The following is an 18,379-nucleotide window of genomic DNA, read 5'->3' on the forward strand; positions in this document are numbered from 1 at the left end:
GTAATGATCAGTGCATTGCATGCCAGCTAAAACGTTTGTTTGTGCAGTTTTGGTTTGCTGCACATAGTAGGAGCAGGCGTGCACCACCGTCGTCTGCTGAGATCGCCAAGGCGACAAGCGACAAGAGCAGCCGAGAAGGACGTGACCTGTTGAGAATCGACCCTATACAGGGTGCCATTGCCTGAAGGATTGATGGTATAAAAGTGAAGATGAATCTCGAAAAAGAGAAGAGGCAGACAACACATTCATCAACTTGATGCCCGCCAACTGCTCGCCGGCAGGTTACAAGAGACCCCCCGCACGAGCTCAGGATTCAGGAACACCCAGCAATGTGGCGTGGGATAGCAAATTGTGCCAACAAGAGAGGGTCGTGCATAAAAGATCAGATTATTCTCGCGCCTTCCGTCCAAATGAACAAACACATCATTCAACCAGCGTGAAGCCATTCTTGACGTACTGCAGACAGGGGAACGGCAGGTCCAGCGCCTGCTCAACCATGCTCGACCTAGACAGAAGCTTGCTGAGAACAAAATCCCTACAGCTGCGCCCTACCGGCGCGCCCTTCAGTATCGCCTTATCACGGCAGGCGACCAGCGTGATGTTGCAGAGCCAGGGGGAGGCCACCGTGAAGGCCAGCCCGAAATGCCGCTTGTATGCCCGGCAGACGTGGGAGACGTACCTGCCCATGGGGAGCACGTTCTCGAAGGGGGCCTCGTCGTCGACGTCGGGGGACGACGGCCCCGAGTCGGAGTGCAGGTTCACCACCACGGTGCCGTGGAGCGGGTGGACCTTCTCCTCCAGGTTCCTCAGGAACGCCCCGTCGGCGTCCCAGAGCTTGCGGGGGAATATGTCGTTCCCGTCGTACGCGTCGATGAAGACCAGGTCGTAGACGTTGCTGTCGCCGGCGATGAAGTCTTCCGCGTCTTCTATGTGGAGGGAGATGCGGTCGTGGACGCCGTTCCATAGCAGCTCGTCGCCGTCGGTGGGCTGCATGGTGTGCGCTGATAACCCTTTCGCGCATGATGCCGGGAAGCCCATGGATTCGACCGAGGCTGAAACGACGACTGGATCGATTTCCACAATGTGGACATCAGCACCTGAAACAGATGAAATATGTTGAGTGTTTCGATGAGGTGGACAACTGCAGAATCAAGGATCTACAACTAGAACTACAATAGGAATAGTATGTATTTTAGACCAAATGTTCCATCAAATGACCTGACTCCCAACTATTTAGAGCTGGGAATGCACTTGCACATCTAAAATATATCGTGTATTCACGTGCAAGTTATTACTTATTAGTACTGCACTTTTTTTGCAGTCAAACAAGCCAAGCCAGGTATAGTTTCTAACTGACCAACAAAGACCAGAAGATAATAACTTCATTTCAAGTTCACTGTACAGGAAACAAAGTATCAGCAAAACAAATAAAAATCCAGTATCGATCTATGCAGTAATAATCATTAGTAAAACCTGTGGTAGTACATACCTCTGAATTTACTAGCCAAAAACAATGGTATGCTGCCGCCACCATGACCGATACAAAGAATTTTCATAGTGTTCGGCTCAGAAACTGCTTGAGGGAGATCATAAGAACAACTAGGGAGTGCTGTCAACCCTGCTGATACCATGCTCTTGACATCTGCAAATAATGACGGTCAGATGATAGTACCAAAGCAAAAGACAAAGCTCAAGTGCCAACAAAGTTGCTTTAGTTTTGCAAATAGCAGGTCCGTGCACATCTACCAGAAATTCTTCTTGTGATCTCGATGGCATATAAAACTTGCAGCTAAGAAATAATTGAGGAATCATGTTTACTGATTTGTATGAAGCCGTCTTTCTAAGGTATGCTTACAGAATAACAGATGCAAAATGAAACAAAAATAAATAAACACCAGCATGAATACATTATCATCAATCAGCATAGGTGTGAACATAGTACAAATGAACTCACAAGGAACAGCTAAACAATTGGGTTGCTGCATTGAGTATAATGCCCTATCACCGCCAAACCGGTAACACGCCATTACTTTTGCAGTACTTTGCCGTGTATGGTCGTTAAAGCGCATTACTCGCCATTGGTAGCCTAGTATCTTAAATTGGTCAGCACCACTTGATTCTGGGTATATTGCCAAATTTCTTTCTTGAAGCCATCTCTCCATCACTGGCCACTGATCGCTGGCCTGTCACAACACATCAATTTGTATTTCCGTATGAGTCCAAAATAGGTTGAGCTAAAATCTGCAAAAATCCATTAATGTTTACAGTGCGATAAATCACAAGACTCGCGACTGATCATGGCGGCACAGAATCAAAGTGCTTATCATGATAAGCAGCATACAAACATTTAAATTAGACATAATGCAGAGCAGTAGCATTTTGCCCCACGTGGCCATGTTCCAAACCACAAGAGGTGAAATTGCATCAAAATTAACCCCTTTTGCCAGGAACCAGGATGGATCTAAACGACAAATCTATGCCAATAAATTTGATGTCTAAGTTTCTAGTATTTGGATGATACAACTTCTAGTGGCTCTAATCGGCAAACAATGTTCCCCCGTTAGCTTTGTAAAATTGGCAGGAGACGACGAGCTGTTCATCTCCATTTCTTCAAGCAAGAAATAGACCAAGAGGGAAGTAGGGAGAAGGTAAGGGGAAGCTACCGGTATGGAGGCTGGGTAGGCGACGACGGAGACGACGCCATTGCCATGCTCGGAGTGGCGGCGGAAGACGGTGTGAGCTCCGTCGCCGGGGCCGTCGTCCTCTCCCCACCACTCCTTGTAGTAGGACCAGTCCCCCTCGTCCTGGGGAGGCTTCCTCCGCGCCCCTACCGCTGCTGGGTACGAAGCCACCGACAGCCGCCGGATGGCGCCGCCGGCGCACCTTGACGCCGCCGCCCTCAACATGGTTCCCTGTTCCCGCTGAGTCCGCGGGTGTGTTTTGTGGGCTGTGGCTGGCGGCCTACTAGGAAAAGGGCAGAAGCCCGCTTAAGCCCAGAACACAACCACCCTAGCTGTTTCACACGAAGTCCGAAATCACTAATTAAGAAATACTCGTTGTAAAGATTACCCCACCTTCTCTGGTCGGCGGTCGCGACAAGTGACGCGCTGCATGTGCGCCACTTGTCGCAATCCGGAAGTTTTCTCTTTTTTTGTAGATTCGTTTATTGAAAATGTTTTGTCTCTTAAACCGTACGTCCAAATCTCGAACCGTTTTCACCGTTGGGTTCCTCTCGTCGAGATCTTCAAAATTAGACCCCATGTTGATAGGTTTTGACGAACTTTTTTTTCACGAAGAAACCGACCGAAAAAACCGAACCGGGAGCACGGGGTTTTTCTTTTTCGAAAGAGGCACGCCCGTGCCTCTCGCGAAATCACAACCGTGCCTCTCGTGGAAGCAAAACTGTGTCTCTCGCGACCTAGGGTTTTCCTCCTGTTGGTCGATCAGGGCTTGTAGAAGGGTTCCTAGTGCTCTGCCGAGCATCATGGCGGCAACGGCGGAGACAGGATTGAATGGAGATGGTTTGGCGGCGGGTTTCCCGCCCGGAGAGAAGGGGCTGAAGGATTAGATGAGCTTTTGAAAAATCTGGAAATCACGGAAGAGGAGGAAGACGTTGTTGATTTCTCGGGATTTATCGAGCAACCGGTTCGCAGCTCACGGTGGGCTGTGGTCCTTAGGGTGCGTGAGGTCGCCCTTCAGTCACACGGCGTTCTATTCTGCTATGCAAGTGGCGTGTGGACGTGTGCAAAGGAGGTGAAGTTTGTTCCTCTGGATGATTATACTTTCACAACAGAGTTTAAGTGCTTTGGGGAGTGGAATACGGCCATGCATGGAGGTCCTTGGCTGTTCAGAAATCAGGCAGTAGTGGTTGAAGAGTATGATGGGCTCACCAATGTGGAATCTATGGCGCTGGACTCAATTAGGGTCTGGACTAGGATTATGGGGCTTCCGGATCTCCTACATAATAAAAGGGTTGCCGAGGTCATAGCATCTAAGATGTGAGAGGTTTTACAAGTGGAGCTTGGTGTGGATGGTGTTGAGTATGTTAAGTTTGTGCGAGTTCGAATGAAAATTATGTTGGCTAAGCCACTGCTTCGATGGTTGTCGGGCAGTGTGGAACCGAGTAAACCCCCACAAAAGTTCAGAGTATTATATGAGAAAATGCCACGCTTCTGTGCTGTTTGTGGAACTATAGGCCATGTGGCTAATCAGTGTGGGGATGGAGTCCATGATGAAAGCAAGTTTCGGTATGGAGATTTTATGATGGTGCCACTAGAGGACCTATGGTTTCAACCTAGACGTGAATATGTCGCTCACCCTGGAGCGAACTCATCGAGAGGTAGGGGTGGTCGTTCAAAGTCTGGTAGAGGAGGAGGTGGCCGAGGTGATGGCAAGTCTTACGATCAGCAGTATGTGAGGAAGCAAGGGACCTATGATGGGAGCGGTGCAACTAGTTCTCTGCAGAACCAACAACCAGTGATTAATGAGCGACTACCAAGGAAAAGATTGGCAGTAGAGGATCGGTTACCAAAGTTTCATTTACCCCTACTGATTACTGATGGTAAGGAGGGTATGGGGGGTGTAACGGATGTCACAAATAATATAGGCCTGAATGGCGAGTGTTCTAAGATGAAAGTACAAGAGAATAAGAAGTATAAGAGAGATGATGGTATAGAGATTATGGATGATGATACATCTGGTTTGGCGGCCCCTTTTGAGGGGGACCGCCGCTCGCAATGAAGCTCATATGCTGGAATTGTCGAGGGTTGGGATCGCCCTCGGCAATTCGTTCGCTGCTGAAGCTTGTTCGGCAGCATGGTCCCGACGTTCTCTTCTTGTCCGAGACACATCTTGATGGTCCGGGGGAAGAGAGGTTACGTGTGAAACTGGGATTTGACAATTTTTTTATTTCACCAAGCAATGGAAGAAGTGGTGGTCTGATTATGTTCTGTAAGCAACATGTTAGTCTGAGTTTAAGGTTTGCTCAACCTAATTTTATTGATGTGATAGTCAAGGGAGCTGAGCCGAGTATGGATTGGAGGATTACAGGAGTCTATGGTGAACCTGTATGGAGGAACAAGCACCGAACTTGGTAGAGATTGCGAGATCTCCATGCGCAACTGAATTTGCCTTGGATTATTATGGGTGACCTGAATGAAATTCTGTATGCTTCCGAGAAGGAGGGCGGAAGGATGAGACCGGTGAAGTATATGCAAGCTTTCAGGGATTGTGACAGATTGTCAGCTTGATGATTTGGGATACATTGGTAATAAGTTTACATGGCAGAGAGGTGATGTTCGTGAGCGCCTGGATAGGGCACTGGGAAATACTAGTTGGTCTGCTAGGTTCCCGGATGCTGGCATACATAACCTTACAATGACAGGCTCGGACCATCGTCCGATCATGATGGATTCTCTAACCTACTCCACTGTTCAATCGAAGGTTAGGAAACATAGGAGATTCGAAGGCAAATGGTTGAAGGAAGAAAAATTCAGGGATATAGTGCAAACGTCATGGGATCATGCACCGCCGGGCGTCCCGGTGATGACTAAGCTCGAAGCGCTTCACACTGATCTTCATGAGTGGGATAGAGACGTGTTGAAGGCTCCACTGAAAAAAGTGAAGGACCTGACTAAGGAGTTGGACCGAGTGTTGGCAGGCCCAATGAATGCTGACTCGGTTAGACGGCGGCAAGAATCACAAAAGAAATAGAAACTGCGCTAGAACAAGAGGAGATCCAGTACATGCAGAGGTGCACTAGTAATTGGCTCAAGCATGGTGACAGGAATACAAAGTTCTTCCAGAATTTCGCTCGGGCACGAAAGAAGAAAAATTGCATTCTCAAGTTGAAGGACAATGCAGGAGTATGGAGGGAAACTAACGAAGACTTAAAGGAGTTAATCTCATCGTACTTCTCCGGCCTGTTCACTTCTGAGGTGTTGGGTATGGATGTTAATTTGCTTCATCGGGTTAAGCCTAGAGTAACAGCTGTGATGAATGAGTCTCTGTTGAAGCCATATACAAGGGAGGAAATTAAAAAAACCATGTTCAATATTGGTGATTATAAAGCTCCTGGTACAGATGGTCTTCATGCGGTGTTCTACAAAAAATGTTGGGATGTGGTGGGTAATCAAATCACCGATGAGGTGTTGACAGCCCTAAATTCAAGGGTGATCCCTGAGGGGTGGAATGATACAGCTATAATTCTAATCCCGAAGGTGGACAGACCGGAAAGCATTACTCAGTTCCGACCGATTAGTCTTTGTAACGTGGTTTACAAGGTAATTGCTAAAGTTCTTTCTAATAGATTAAAAGGATTACTCCCTGATATTATATACCCAGAGAACTTTTGTGCCGGGGAGGCTAATTACTGACAATGTGTTGGTGGCTTATGAGTGTTTCCATGCAATCAAGCATCGTCGTCAAGGCAATAATGGGTTATGCGCTGTAAAGCTTGATATGCACAAGGCTTATGACCGAGTGGAGTAGGGTTTCCTTCGTGGTATGATGCTCAAGCTTGGTTTTGATAATTCCTGGGTACAGATGATTATGGCATGTGTAACCAGTGTAAATTACATGGTGTGGTTTAATTCTGAGGAGACAGAGATGTTTACTCCTACGAGGGGTCTACGACAGGGCGACCCCTTGTCCCCTTATCTGTTTTTGATATGTGCTGAAGGACTCTCCAGTCTGTTAGCGCATGAGGAGGAGATCGGTGGTATCCAAGGGATTAGAGTGTGTCGGGGGGCACCATCAGTTTCACACCTACTTTTTGCTGATGACTCTCTAATCTTGATGAGAGCGGATGCGTCGAATGCCACGTCACTTCGGAATGCACTTGACATGTATTGTGCGAGTTCTGGCCAGTTGGTTAGTGATGCAAAATCCAGTATTTTTTTCAGTCCAAATACTACTGTCGAGGTTAGGGAAGAAGTTTGTACACAACTAAATATTGTGGTTGAGGCAATGACGGATAAGTATCTTGGATTACCCTCTCATGTGGGGATTGAGCGTAGTGATTGTTTCCAACACTTGGTTGATAGAGTCTGGGCTCTAATTGATGGGTGGAATGCGAGGATGATCTCTGCGGGAGGGAAGGAAGTTTTGTTAAAATCTGTTGCGTAGTCCATTCTAGTTTATGCTATGTCAGTTTTTAGTTTGCCAAAGAACATCTGCAAGAGTATATGTGATGCAATTGCTAGGTTTTGGTGGGGAGGTTCACAGAGCCAAAAGAAATTGCATTAGAAAGCATGGTGGAAGATGTGTATTCCGAAGAAAGAAGGAGAGATGGGTTTCCGAGATTTACACTGTTTTAATCAAGCAATGTTGGCTAAGCAGTGTTGGAGACTACTAAGTGAACTAGAGTCTTTGTGTGCTTAGGTACTTCGTGCGAAATATTATCCGGATAGGGACCTTTTTAATGCGGTTCTTAAAAAAGGTGTCTCGTTCACATGGCGTAGTATCATGTCCAGATTAAAGACCCTAAAAAGAGGTGCTATTTGGAGACCAGGCAATGGGGCAAGTATTAATATTTGGTCCGATCTTTGGATCCCTACTGCCCATGATAGGCGTGTGATGACACCACGTGGGCATTGCCTTCTTGAGACGGTAAAAGATCTTATTGATCCACATACGGGAGAGTGGGATGTACAATGTTTGGCCAATTGACGTTACAAGGATTATGCAAATTCCGCTTCCATCCCAAGAGCAACCAGATTTCATAGCATGGCAATTATGCAAGTCTGGGAGATTTACTGTCCGTTCGGCTTATCATGCGAAATGGAAAGCGGAGTATCGGACTAGAGCGGGTATTGATACTGGTGTGGGAAGAAGTATGTCGCATCCGGTATGGAAATTACTTTGGGATTTGAGTATCCCCCAAAGTACATATTTTTATTTGGAGAGCTCTACACGGAATTGTGCCCTGTTATTGTAATTTAGCGAACAGACACATTAAAACTCCAGTGACTTGTCCGGTGTGCAAGGTAGATCCTGAAGACCTTAAGCACATGTTATTTATCTGTTGCAGGCTAGAGAGGTATGGGAGGAACTCGGCCTAGGCGCGAATGTGGCCGCAATTGCTGAGCAGCATAGGTCCGGTTCATTGATACTTGATGAGATAATATGCTCCAATTTACCTGGTGGTGTCTCACTCCAGGGAGAAAATGCAGTGGAATTGGCTATGGTTGCGTGTTGGTATATCTGGTGGGAAAGACGTCAAGTGTCCCATGATAAAGAGATTGGTACGCCAGCACGCTCGTCTCTACAGATTAGGGGTATCGTTGCTAACTGGGTAGTAGAAAAGAAGCTAGTTCCTCCACGACACACTAGATGGTCTAGACCAGCATCAGGCTGTATAAAGCTTAATGTTGATGCTTCATATCATGTTGACTCAGGTGCTGGGGAAAGTGGTGCTATTTTACGAGATTCGAAGGGAGGTTTTGTTGCAGCGGCCATGGAATATAAACCAAATGCAATGGGCACTCCAATGATGGAGGCGTTTGCGCTATTATTGGGACTACGACTTGCTGAGGAGATGGGCATTTTTTCTTTGTCCATTGAGAGTGATTCTATGGAGATTGTTCAAGCTATCCAGAATCCGGATGACTACCGGGCGTCAGGTGCGGTAATTACTGACGATTGTCGAAGGTTGATGAGTTCTTTCGGCAAGGTGACAATAAATCATTGTGTGCATGATGTAAACGAGTGTGCTGATACTATTGCTCGTTTTAGTTTCTTGGGTCAGGAGTCAAGGGTGTGGCTTGATAAACCTCCTGATTTCCTGATTCCGCTTATTGTAAAGGATATGCTTATGAATTAAATAAAGTCGCCGAAGTTAAAAAAAAACATGTCTCTCGCGGAAGGAAAAAAAGAAGAGAAAACATGTTTTTTCCGTTTTCGAGGAGGCACGGCCGTGCCTCTCACAAAAGCACCACCATGCCTCTCGCGAAATCAAAACCGTGACTCTTGCGAAAGAAAAAAATACAGAAAATGTATTTTTTTCGTTTCCGAGAGGCACGGCCGTGACTCTCGCGAAAGCACAATCATGCCTCTCGCGGAAGCAAAACCGTGACTCTTGTGAAAGAAAAAAAACACGTTTTTTCCGTTTCTGAGAGGCACGGCCGTGACTCTCGCAAAAGCAAAACTGTGCCTCTCGCGGAAGGAAAACCGTGACTCTCGCGAAAAAAAAGAAAATGCGTTTTTTCGTGCAAATTTTTTTTCGAATTTTTTTGCTCGAAAAGCTAAGGAAGACCTGGGGAAAACCAAAACGTCGGGAAAACCCGTTTAAAAAGTCAAAAACGCGTGCAAAAAAAACAAAATCTGGAGGGAGCGCCCGGAACGCGACACGTGGCGAATGGCTGAGAGCGCGCCAAGTGGCGCTGATCGTTGCGAGGCTCCTGAAAGAGCGCTCGTTAATTAGTTGCTCTCTAGGGAGTCGGCTTGGAGAAGAAAACGAAAATCGTCAAAATTAGGACAACGCTAACGCCCACACGTGTGATGGGAGGCAAACCCGCCCACACGCCCTATAACACACAGACTGCGCCACGTCACCGTATGCATGCATATGAGAATCTTTTTGGATTTTCAGTTTTTAAAATATTTTATCTCTTAAATGAAAAATCCGATTAAATATCCGTTTTCACCAGATCTTCGAACATAGATCTCATATCAACATATTTTGACGGTTTTTATTGGGTTAAAAGTTGTCATGTCTATTGCATATGAATTGCCATGATATTTACACTGAAGTTGTCATGATATGTTTCAGCTATTTTCTTCTACATTTAAAAGGAAATTTTGACATATTTTAAAACGGGGAATGAAGAAACTAGACTTGCCATGAACCATGAACTAAAATTGCCATGATATATGCAGTTAAAATTTCCATGGTTCATACAAAAAATAATTTTCATGGTCAAAGGACTGGAATTGTCATCATCAAAAAACTAAATTTTCCATGCTCTCTAGGGAGTCGACTTGGAGAAGAAAACAAAAATCGTCAAAATTAGGACAACGCTAACGGCCACACGTGTGGTGGGAGCCAAACCCACCCACACGCCCTATAACACACATACTACGCCACGTCACCGCATGCATGCATGTGAGAATCTTTTTGGATTTTTAGTTTTTAAAATGTTTTATCTCTTAAAAGAAAAATCCGATTAAAGATCCGTTTTCACGAGATCTTCGAAAATAGATCTCATATCAAATATATTTCGACGGTTTTTTTGGATTAAAAGTTGCCATGTCTATTGGATATGAATTGCCATGATATTTACACTGAAGTTGTCATGATATGTTTCAGCTATTTTCTTCTATATTTAAAAGTAATTTTTGACATATTTTAAAACGGGGAATTAAGAAACTAGACTTGCCATGAACCATAAACTAAAATTGCCATGATATATGCACTTAAAATTTCCATGGTTCATACAAAAAATAATTTTCATGGTCAAAGGACTGGAATTGTCATCATCAAAAAACTAAAATTGTCATGCTCTACAAACTAAAATTGCCACATGGCAACTTTAGTTTAAGCACTATGGCAACTACAGTGTAAAATCATGATAACTTTTGGGCAAAAAAATCTCATCGAAACATATCAACATCGGGTCTAGTTTTGAAGATCTCGTCGAGACGGATTAAACGGTGAAAACATATTTTTAATCCAATTTTTTAATTAGGAGATAAAACATTTTTAAGCGGAAAACCAAAAAGATTCCTGCTGATGTCATCTGTTCATACGTGGCAAAATGAGTGGTAATGGAGGCGTGTGGCCGATGTGCAAGATGCCACACATGTGGGCATTAGTTTTTTCGCAAAATTAAAGGACGCTGATAACGCCCACACGTGTGGTGGGAGCGTGATACGTCTCTAACGTATCTATAATTTTGATTGTTCCATGCTATTATATTATCATTCTTGGATGTTTTATAATCATTTTATAGTCAATTTATATTACTTTTTGGACTAACCTATTGACATAGTGCCAAGTGACAGTTGCTGTTTTTTGCATATTTTTTATATCGCAGGAAATCAATATCAAACGGAGTACAAACATCGCAATTTTTTGTGTGGATTTTTTATGGACCAGAAGACCACCAATGGGCCAGAGAAGCATATAGGGGTGCCCTGAGGGGGGCACAACCCACCAGGGCATGCCTGGGGCCTAGGCGCGCCCAGGTGGGTTGTGCCCACCTCGGTGGCCTCCCGCACCCCCTCTTTGCACTATGATAACCCACAAGTATAGGGGATCGCAACAATTTTCGAGGGTAGAGTATTCAAGCCAAATTTATTGATTCGACACAAGGGGAGCCAAAGTATATTCTCAAGTATTAGCAGTTGAGTTGTCAATTCAACCACACCTGAAAGACTTAATATCTGCAACAAAGTATTTAGTAGCAAAGTAGTATGGAAGTAACGGTGGCAAAAGTAATAGTAGCAGTTTTTGTAGCAATCGTAACAATGGCAATGGAAAAGTAACTAAGCAAAGATCAATATGTGAAAAGCTCATAGGCAATGGATCAATGATGGATAATTATGTCAGATGCGATTCCTCATGCAACGGTTATAACATAGGGTGACACAGAACTAGCTCCAGTTCATCAATGTAATGTAGGCATGTATTCCGAATATAGTCATACGTGCTTATGGAAAAGAACTTGCATGACATCTTTTGTCCTACCCTCTCGTGGCAGCGGGCTCCTATGGGAAACTAAGGGATATTAAGCCCTCCTTTTAATAGAGTACCGGACCAAAGCATTAACACTTAGTGAATACATGAACTCCTCAAACTACGGTCATCACCGGGAGTGGTCCTGATTATTGTCACTTCGGGGTTACTGGATCATAACACATAGTTGATGACTATTGACTTGCAAGATAGGATCAACAACTCACATTTATTCATGAAAACATAATAGGTTCAGACCTGAAATCATGGCATTCGGGCCCTAGTGACAAGCATTAAGCGTAGCAAAGTCATAGCAACATCAATCTTCTAAAATAATGGATACTAGGGATCAAACCCTAACAAAACTAACCCGATTACATGGTAAATCTCATCCAACCCATCACCGTCCAGCAAGCCTACGATGGGATTAATCATGCACGGCGGTGAGCATCATGAAATTGGTGATGGAGGATGGTTGATGATGACGATGGCGACGGATTCCCCTCTCCGGAGCCCCGAACAGACTCCAGATCAGCCCTCTCGAGGAAGATTAGGGCTTGGCGGCGGCTCCGTATCGTAAAACGCGATGAATCCTTCTCTCTGATTTTTTCTCCCCGAAAGTGAATATATGGAGTCGGGGTTGAGGTCGGTGGAGTCTGATAATCCCCAAGTGCAGGGAATCATCGTAGCGATTCCCAATGGTGGAAGTGATAAGTATGGAGTGTCGAACCCACAAGGAGCTAAAGGTAAGATCAATATTCTCTCAAGTCCTATCTGCCACTGATACGACTCTACGTACACCGAACGTTTGCTTCCAACTAGAAACAAGAAATAAAACTACGTTGTGGGTATGAAGAGGATAACTTTGCATGATATCGGAGAGCTAAAATATAAAAGTAGGTGATGTTATCATAAAGTTAGAATATATTACTAAATATTATAAATAGCGAGTGTGGAATAATGATGGGTCAGTGTGCAGAATTATCCTAGGCAATTGTTAACAAGACCGGTAGTCGTCATTGCAATTTCATATGAGGGAGAGGCATAAGCTACCATACTTTCTCTTCTTGGATCATATGCACTTATGATTGGAACTCTAGCAAGCATCCGCAACTACTAAAGATCATTAAGGTAAAACCCAACCATAGCATTGAAGCATCAAGTCCCCTTTATCCCATACGCAACAATCCCCTTACTCGGGTTTATGCTTCTGTCACTCAAGCAACCCACTATAAGCGAATCATAAACGTATTGCAACACCCTACAGCGGGAATCCCTCACGCTTGCGCAACACGGAGGGCACAATAGGACAACACCAAAATAAAACATACAACTCGTACCAATCTAGATCATCAATCAACCCAAAGACAAAAGATATCTACTCAAAACATCATAGGATGGCAACACATCATTGGATCATAATATGTGGCATAAAGCACCATGTTCAAGTAGGGATTACAACGGGGCGCGGGAGAGTGGACCGCGTAAAATAGATGAGGATGGTGATGATGATGGTGATGTTGATGAAGACGATCACCGCGGCGATGATTCCCCTCCCGATGGCACTCCGGCACCACCGAGAGAAAGGAGGAGAGGTTCTCCCCCTTGTGCTTCCTCCTCCATGGCCTCCCCCCTAGATGGGGAGAGGTTCTCCCTCTGGTCCTTGGCCTTCATGGCAATGATGGCCCCTCCGGGATCCTCCTCCATGGCCTTCGGTGATGATGGCCCCCTCCGGCAGGGTGCCAGAGAGGGCCTAGATTGGTTTCTCGTGGCTACAGAGGCTTGCGGCGGAGAAATTTCCGATCTAGGTTTCTTTCTGGAAGTTTGGGTATATATGAGAGGTGTTGGCGTCGAGAACAAGTCAGGGGGGTCTCCAGGCTGTCCACGAGGCAGGGAGGCGCGCCCGGGGGGTGGGCGCGCCCCCCACCCTCGTGGGCAGCCCGGGACTCTTCTGGCCCAACTCTTTGACTCCCTGGCCTTCTTCTGGTCCAAAAATAAGCTCCGTCAAGTTTCAGGTCAATTGGACTCCGTTTGGTTTTCCTTTTCTGCGATACTCTAAAACAAGGAGAAAACAGAAACTGGCACTGGGCTCTAGGTTAATAGGTTAGTCCCAAAAGTCATATAAAATAGCATATAAATGCATATAAAACATCTAAGATGGATAATATAATAGCATGAATACTTCATAAATTATAGATACGTTGAAGACGTATCAGAGTCCCAGGGGGCCCACGAGGCTGGGGGGGTCGCCCTGCACCCTCGTGGACCGGGTGTGGGGCCCCTGATGCTGATTCTTTCGCCAACATTTTTCATTAATTCCAAAACGTGTCTTCGTGGATTTTCAGGTCATTCCGAAAACTTTTATTTCTGCACAAAAATAACACCATGGCAGTTCTGCTGAAAACAGCGTCATTCTGGGTTAGTTCCATTCAAATCGTGCAAATTAGAGTCCAAAACAAGGGCAAAAGTGTTTGGAAAAGTAGATACGTTGGAGACGTATCAACTACCCCAAGCTTAAAACTTTGCTTGTCCTCAAGCAATTCAGTTGACAAACTAAAAGTGATAAAGAAAAACTTTTACAAACTCTGTTTGATCTTGTTGTTGCAAATATGTAAAGCTAGCATTCAAGTTTTCAGCAAAGATTAGAACATTTAGGTCTCATGTTTACTCATAGCAATGGTATAATCAACTAGCGAGCAATAACAATAAATCTCGGATGACAACACTTTCTCAAAACAATCATAACATGATATAACAAGATGGTATCTCGCTAGCCCTTTTTGAGACCACAAAACATAAATGCAGAGCACCCCTGAAGATCAAGGACTGACTAGACATTGTAATTCATGGTAAAAGAGATCCAGTCACAGTCATACTCAATGTAAATTAATAGCAATGCATGCGAATGACAGCGGTGCTCTCCAACTGGTGCTTTTTAATAAGAGGATGATGACTCAACATAAAAGTAAACAGATAGGCCCTTCGCAGAGGGAAGCATGGATTTGCAGAGATGCCAGAGCTCGAGTTTTGAAACAGAGATAAATAATATTTTGAGTGGCATACTTTTATTGTCAACATAACAACCAAGAGATCTCGATATCTTCTATGCTACACAGCGGTTCCCAAACAGAATGGTAAAGTTTATACTCCCCCACCACCAACAAACATCAATCCATGGCTTGTCCGAAACAACGGGTGCCGTCCAACTAACAACAATCCTGAGGGAGTTTTGTTTGCAATTATTTTGATTTGATTTGAGCATGGGACCGGGCATCCTGGTTACCGGCCATTTTCTCGTGAATGATGAGCGGAGTCCACTCATCGTGAGAATAACCACCTAGCATGGAAGATATAGACAATCCTAGTTGATACATGAGCTATTCGAGCATACAAAACAGAATTTCATTTGAAGGTTTAGAGTTTGGCACATACAAATTTACTTGTAACGGCAGGTAAATACCACATATAGGAAGGTATGGTGGACTCATATGGAATAACTTTGGGGTTTATGGAAGTGGATGCACAAGCAGTATTCCCGCTTAGTACAAGTGAAGGCTAGAAAGAGACTGGGAAGCGACCAACTAGAGAGCGACAACAGTCATGAACATGCATTAAGATTAATCAACAATGAGTGCAAGCATGAGTAGGATATAAATCACCATGAACATAAATATCGTGGAGGCTATGTTGATTTTGTTTCAACTACATGCGTGAACATGTCCCAAGTCAAGCCACTCGAATCGTTCAAAGGAGGATACCACCCTATCATACCACATCACAACCATTTTAATAACATGTTGGCACGCAAAGTAAACCATTATAAACTCCTAGCTAATTAAGCATGGCATGAGCAACTATAATCTCTAATTGTCATTGCAAACATGTTTCATTCATAATAGGCCGAATCAGGAACGATGAACTAATCATATTTACAAAAACAAGATAGGCCGAGTTCATACCAGCTTCTCTCATCTCAATCAGTCCATCATATATCGTCATTATTGCCTTTCACTCGCACGACCGAACGGTGTGGATAATAATAATAGTGCACGTGCATTGGACTAAGCTGGAATCTGCAAGCATTTAATACAAGGGAGAAGACAAGGTAAAATGGGCTCTTGGTTAAATCAACAATAATGCATATGAGAGCCACTCAACATTTTCATCATGGTCTTCTCCTCTCGACCCCCAAAGAAAAGAAAAGAAATAAAACTATTTACACGGGAAAGCTCCCAACAAGCAAAAGAAGAACGAGAAATCTTTTTGGGTTTTCTTTTAATTACTACTACTACAGGCATGGAAAGTAAACTAGCTAAAAGCTAAAACTAATTTTTTTTGGTTTTCCTTAAGTTTTTTCAGACACCCAAGAAGAAGGCTTAGAGAAGAAAATAAACTAGCATGGATAGTAGAATGAAAAAGTATGAGCACCGGCAACTGACATGAGTGTGTGAACATGTATGTAATGTCGGTGAGAAATACGTACTCCCCCAAGCTTAGGCTTTTGGCCTAAGTTGGTCTATGTCCATAGATTGAAGCTACTCTCTCCAGTGTACTGAGGAGGGTCCTCAGGGTGCCACTGGTTGGCGATCTCCTCCGGATCCCACTGATAAACAAACTGTCGATAAGGGTCAAGTGGTGGCGCAGGCTCTGGCTCTGGGACTTGTGTTAGCCTCCAGTATGCATAAATGGCCTCGGGCAAGATGAGGTACGTGCCTGAAAGTATGTTAAACAAAGATGGTGCAGGCAAGGTAATAGTCTCACAGTGAGTTTTATCAAATTATACTTAAGCATCTTCTTCTTATTTTTAACAATAAATTCATGTGCTACCATACTCTTATAATCTAGAAAAATAGGGGGCAACGACTTTTCCTCTTTCTCATAATGCCTAATAGGTATCTCAAAGTGTTTAGCAAGGCATGAAGCAAAGATGCCTCCGAAGATGGGGCCCTTTGTACGATTCAGACTTAATCGTTTAGCAACAATAGCGCCTAAGCTGAAAGTTGTATCACGAAACAAAGCATGGCGCAAAATGACAAGATCAGGAGCACTAAGATTTCCACTGTTCCCGCGACCAATTAATCATCTACTAGAAAATATCGCAAAGTAACGTAGAACAGGAAAATGTATACTAGTAATTCTTGCATAGGAAACTTTCCTCGTTTCCCTACAGTAATTCTATCAATAAATCCGTCCACATCACTACAATGTGGTTCCTCGATGCTGCCCACAAAGGGTATCTTGCAGACCCGACAAATATCATGGAGTGACATCTCCTTAACCTCATCATATAAGTGAAACTCCACTGAAGGTGGTGATTTCTTAGCATGGAAATAAAAATTTTGCACAAAAATATTTGTGAGTAGGTGATACTGTTCGCGCTGGTCGTGGAGGAAGTTGGTGAGGCCTGCATTCTCAGCCAAGTAATAAAAGTCATCGTAAATTCCGGAGGCTCTCAAGAATGCATCACAAGGCCATTCGCACGGCCGAACCTCCGCAGTGCGAGGAAGATTGTATTTGGGCTTTTTATTCTCCTCATTCTGCTTATCCTTCGAGCTTCGGCTCGAAGAGCTCCTCAACAATCTCTTCATCATTTTTTTTCTCTGAAAAATTTCTGAATTTTTTTAGTGACACAAAATAAAAGTGAACCAAACTCAACAAGATTGATAGCAACTACTCCCACACGTGCCTAGAGGCTATATCATGCATTAAAACTACTTTTGACCATATAAATTTGACATGCAAGCTCAAGAACAGGGTCACCTTGGCAGCAAAAATTTGCAATAAATAAAGCACTAGAACAAAAACTAATTGGACCATTGGAGGAGTCACATACCGAAGAACAAATCCCCCAAAACAGTTATGTGAATGGAGCTTTGAGCAAAGAGATCGAAAATGGCAGCAAGATGAGCTAAAACACGGGTTTGAGCTATGGGAGGATTTTTTCTGGAGGGAGACGAAGTGAGTGGGTGCTGGAATAAGTGGAGGGGGTCCACGTGGGGCCCACGAGGCAGGGGGCGCGCCCCAGGGGGGTGGGCGCGCCCTGTGCCCTCGTGGCCAAATGGTGGGCCCCCTGGTGTGTTCCCAGTGCGAGAAATTCTTAAATATTCTACAAAAAATCACATTTCATTTTCAGGACGTTTGGAGAACTTTTATTTTTGGGGTATTTTTATTGCAAGGATAATTCAGAAAACAGACAGAAAAGTACTATTTTTGCTTTATTTAATCTAAATAACAGAAAGTAAAAGGAGGGTACAGAGAATTGTGCTTTCTAACTTCATCCATCTCGTGCTCATCAAAAGGAATCCACTAACAAGGTTGATCAAGTCTTGTTAACAAACTCTTTCCGAATAACATGAAACCGGAGAATTTTCGAAAAACACTAGGTTACCTCAACGGGGATATGCATGTCCCCAACAATAAGAATATCATATTTCTTCTTGACAGTAGGAAGAGGGAATTCAAAACCTCCAATAGTAATCGTTGAAAATTTTCCAATAGAATTGATACTGTGGACTTGAGGTTGTTTCCTCGGAAAGTGTACCGTATGCTCATTACCATTGACATGAAAAGTGACATTGCCTTTGTTACAATCAATAACATCCCCTCCAGTATTCAAAAAGGGTCTACCAAGGATAATCGACATACTATCGTCCTCGGGAATATCAAGAATAACAAAGTCCGTTAAAATAGTAATGTTTGCAACCA

At 44.1% G+C, this 18,379-nt stretch overlaps 1 protein-coding gene across 1 annotated transcript; it reads right to left on the bottom strand.

The window, feature by feature from the left end:
* Positions 1 to 312: 312 nt before the first annotated feature.
* Positions 313 to 2,953, bottom strand: LOC123049599 (uncharacterized). The gene is made up of 4 exons (XM_044472494.1): positions 2,664 to 2,953; positions 1,955 to 2,183; positions 1,490 to 1,642; positions 313 to 1,097 (listed from the first exon to the last, which is right to left on the bottom strand). Exons 1-4 carry the CDS (start codon positions 2,904 to 2,906, stop codon positions 424 to 426), a joined length of 1,299 nt encoding a protein of 432 aa, XP_044328429.1. The 5' UTR covers positions 2,907 to 2,953; the 3' UTR covers positions 313 to 423.
* Positions 2,954 to 18,379: the final 15,426 nt, after the last annotated feature.

This window comes from Triticum aestivum, chromosome 2D (genome assembly GCF_018294505.1).
Source record: "Triticum aestivum cultivar Chinese Spring chromosome 2D, IWGSC CS RefSeq v2.1, whole genome shotgun sequence".
Classification (NCBI taxonomy): domain Eukaryota; kingdom Viridiplantae; phylum Streptophyta; class Magnoliopsida; order Poales; family Poaceae; genus Triticum; species Triticum aestivum.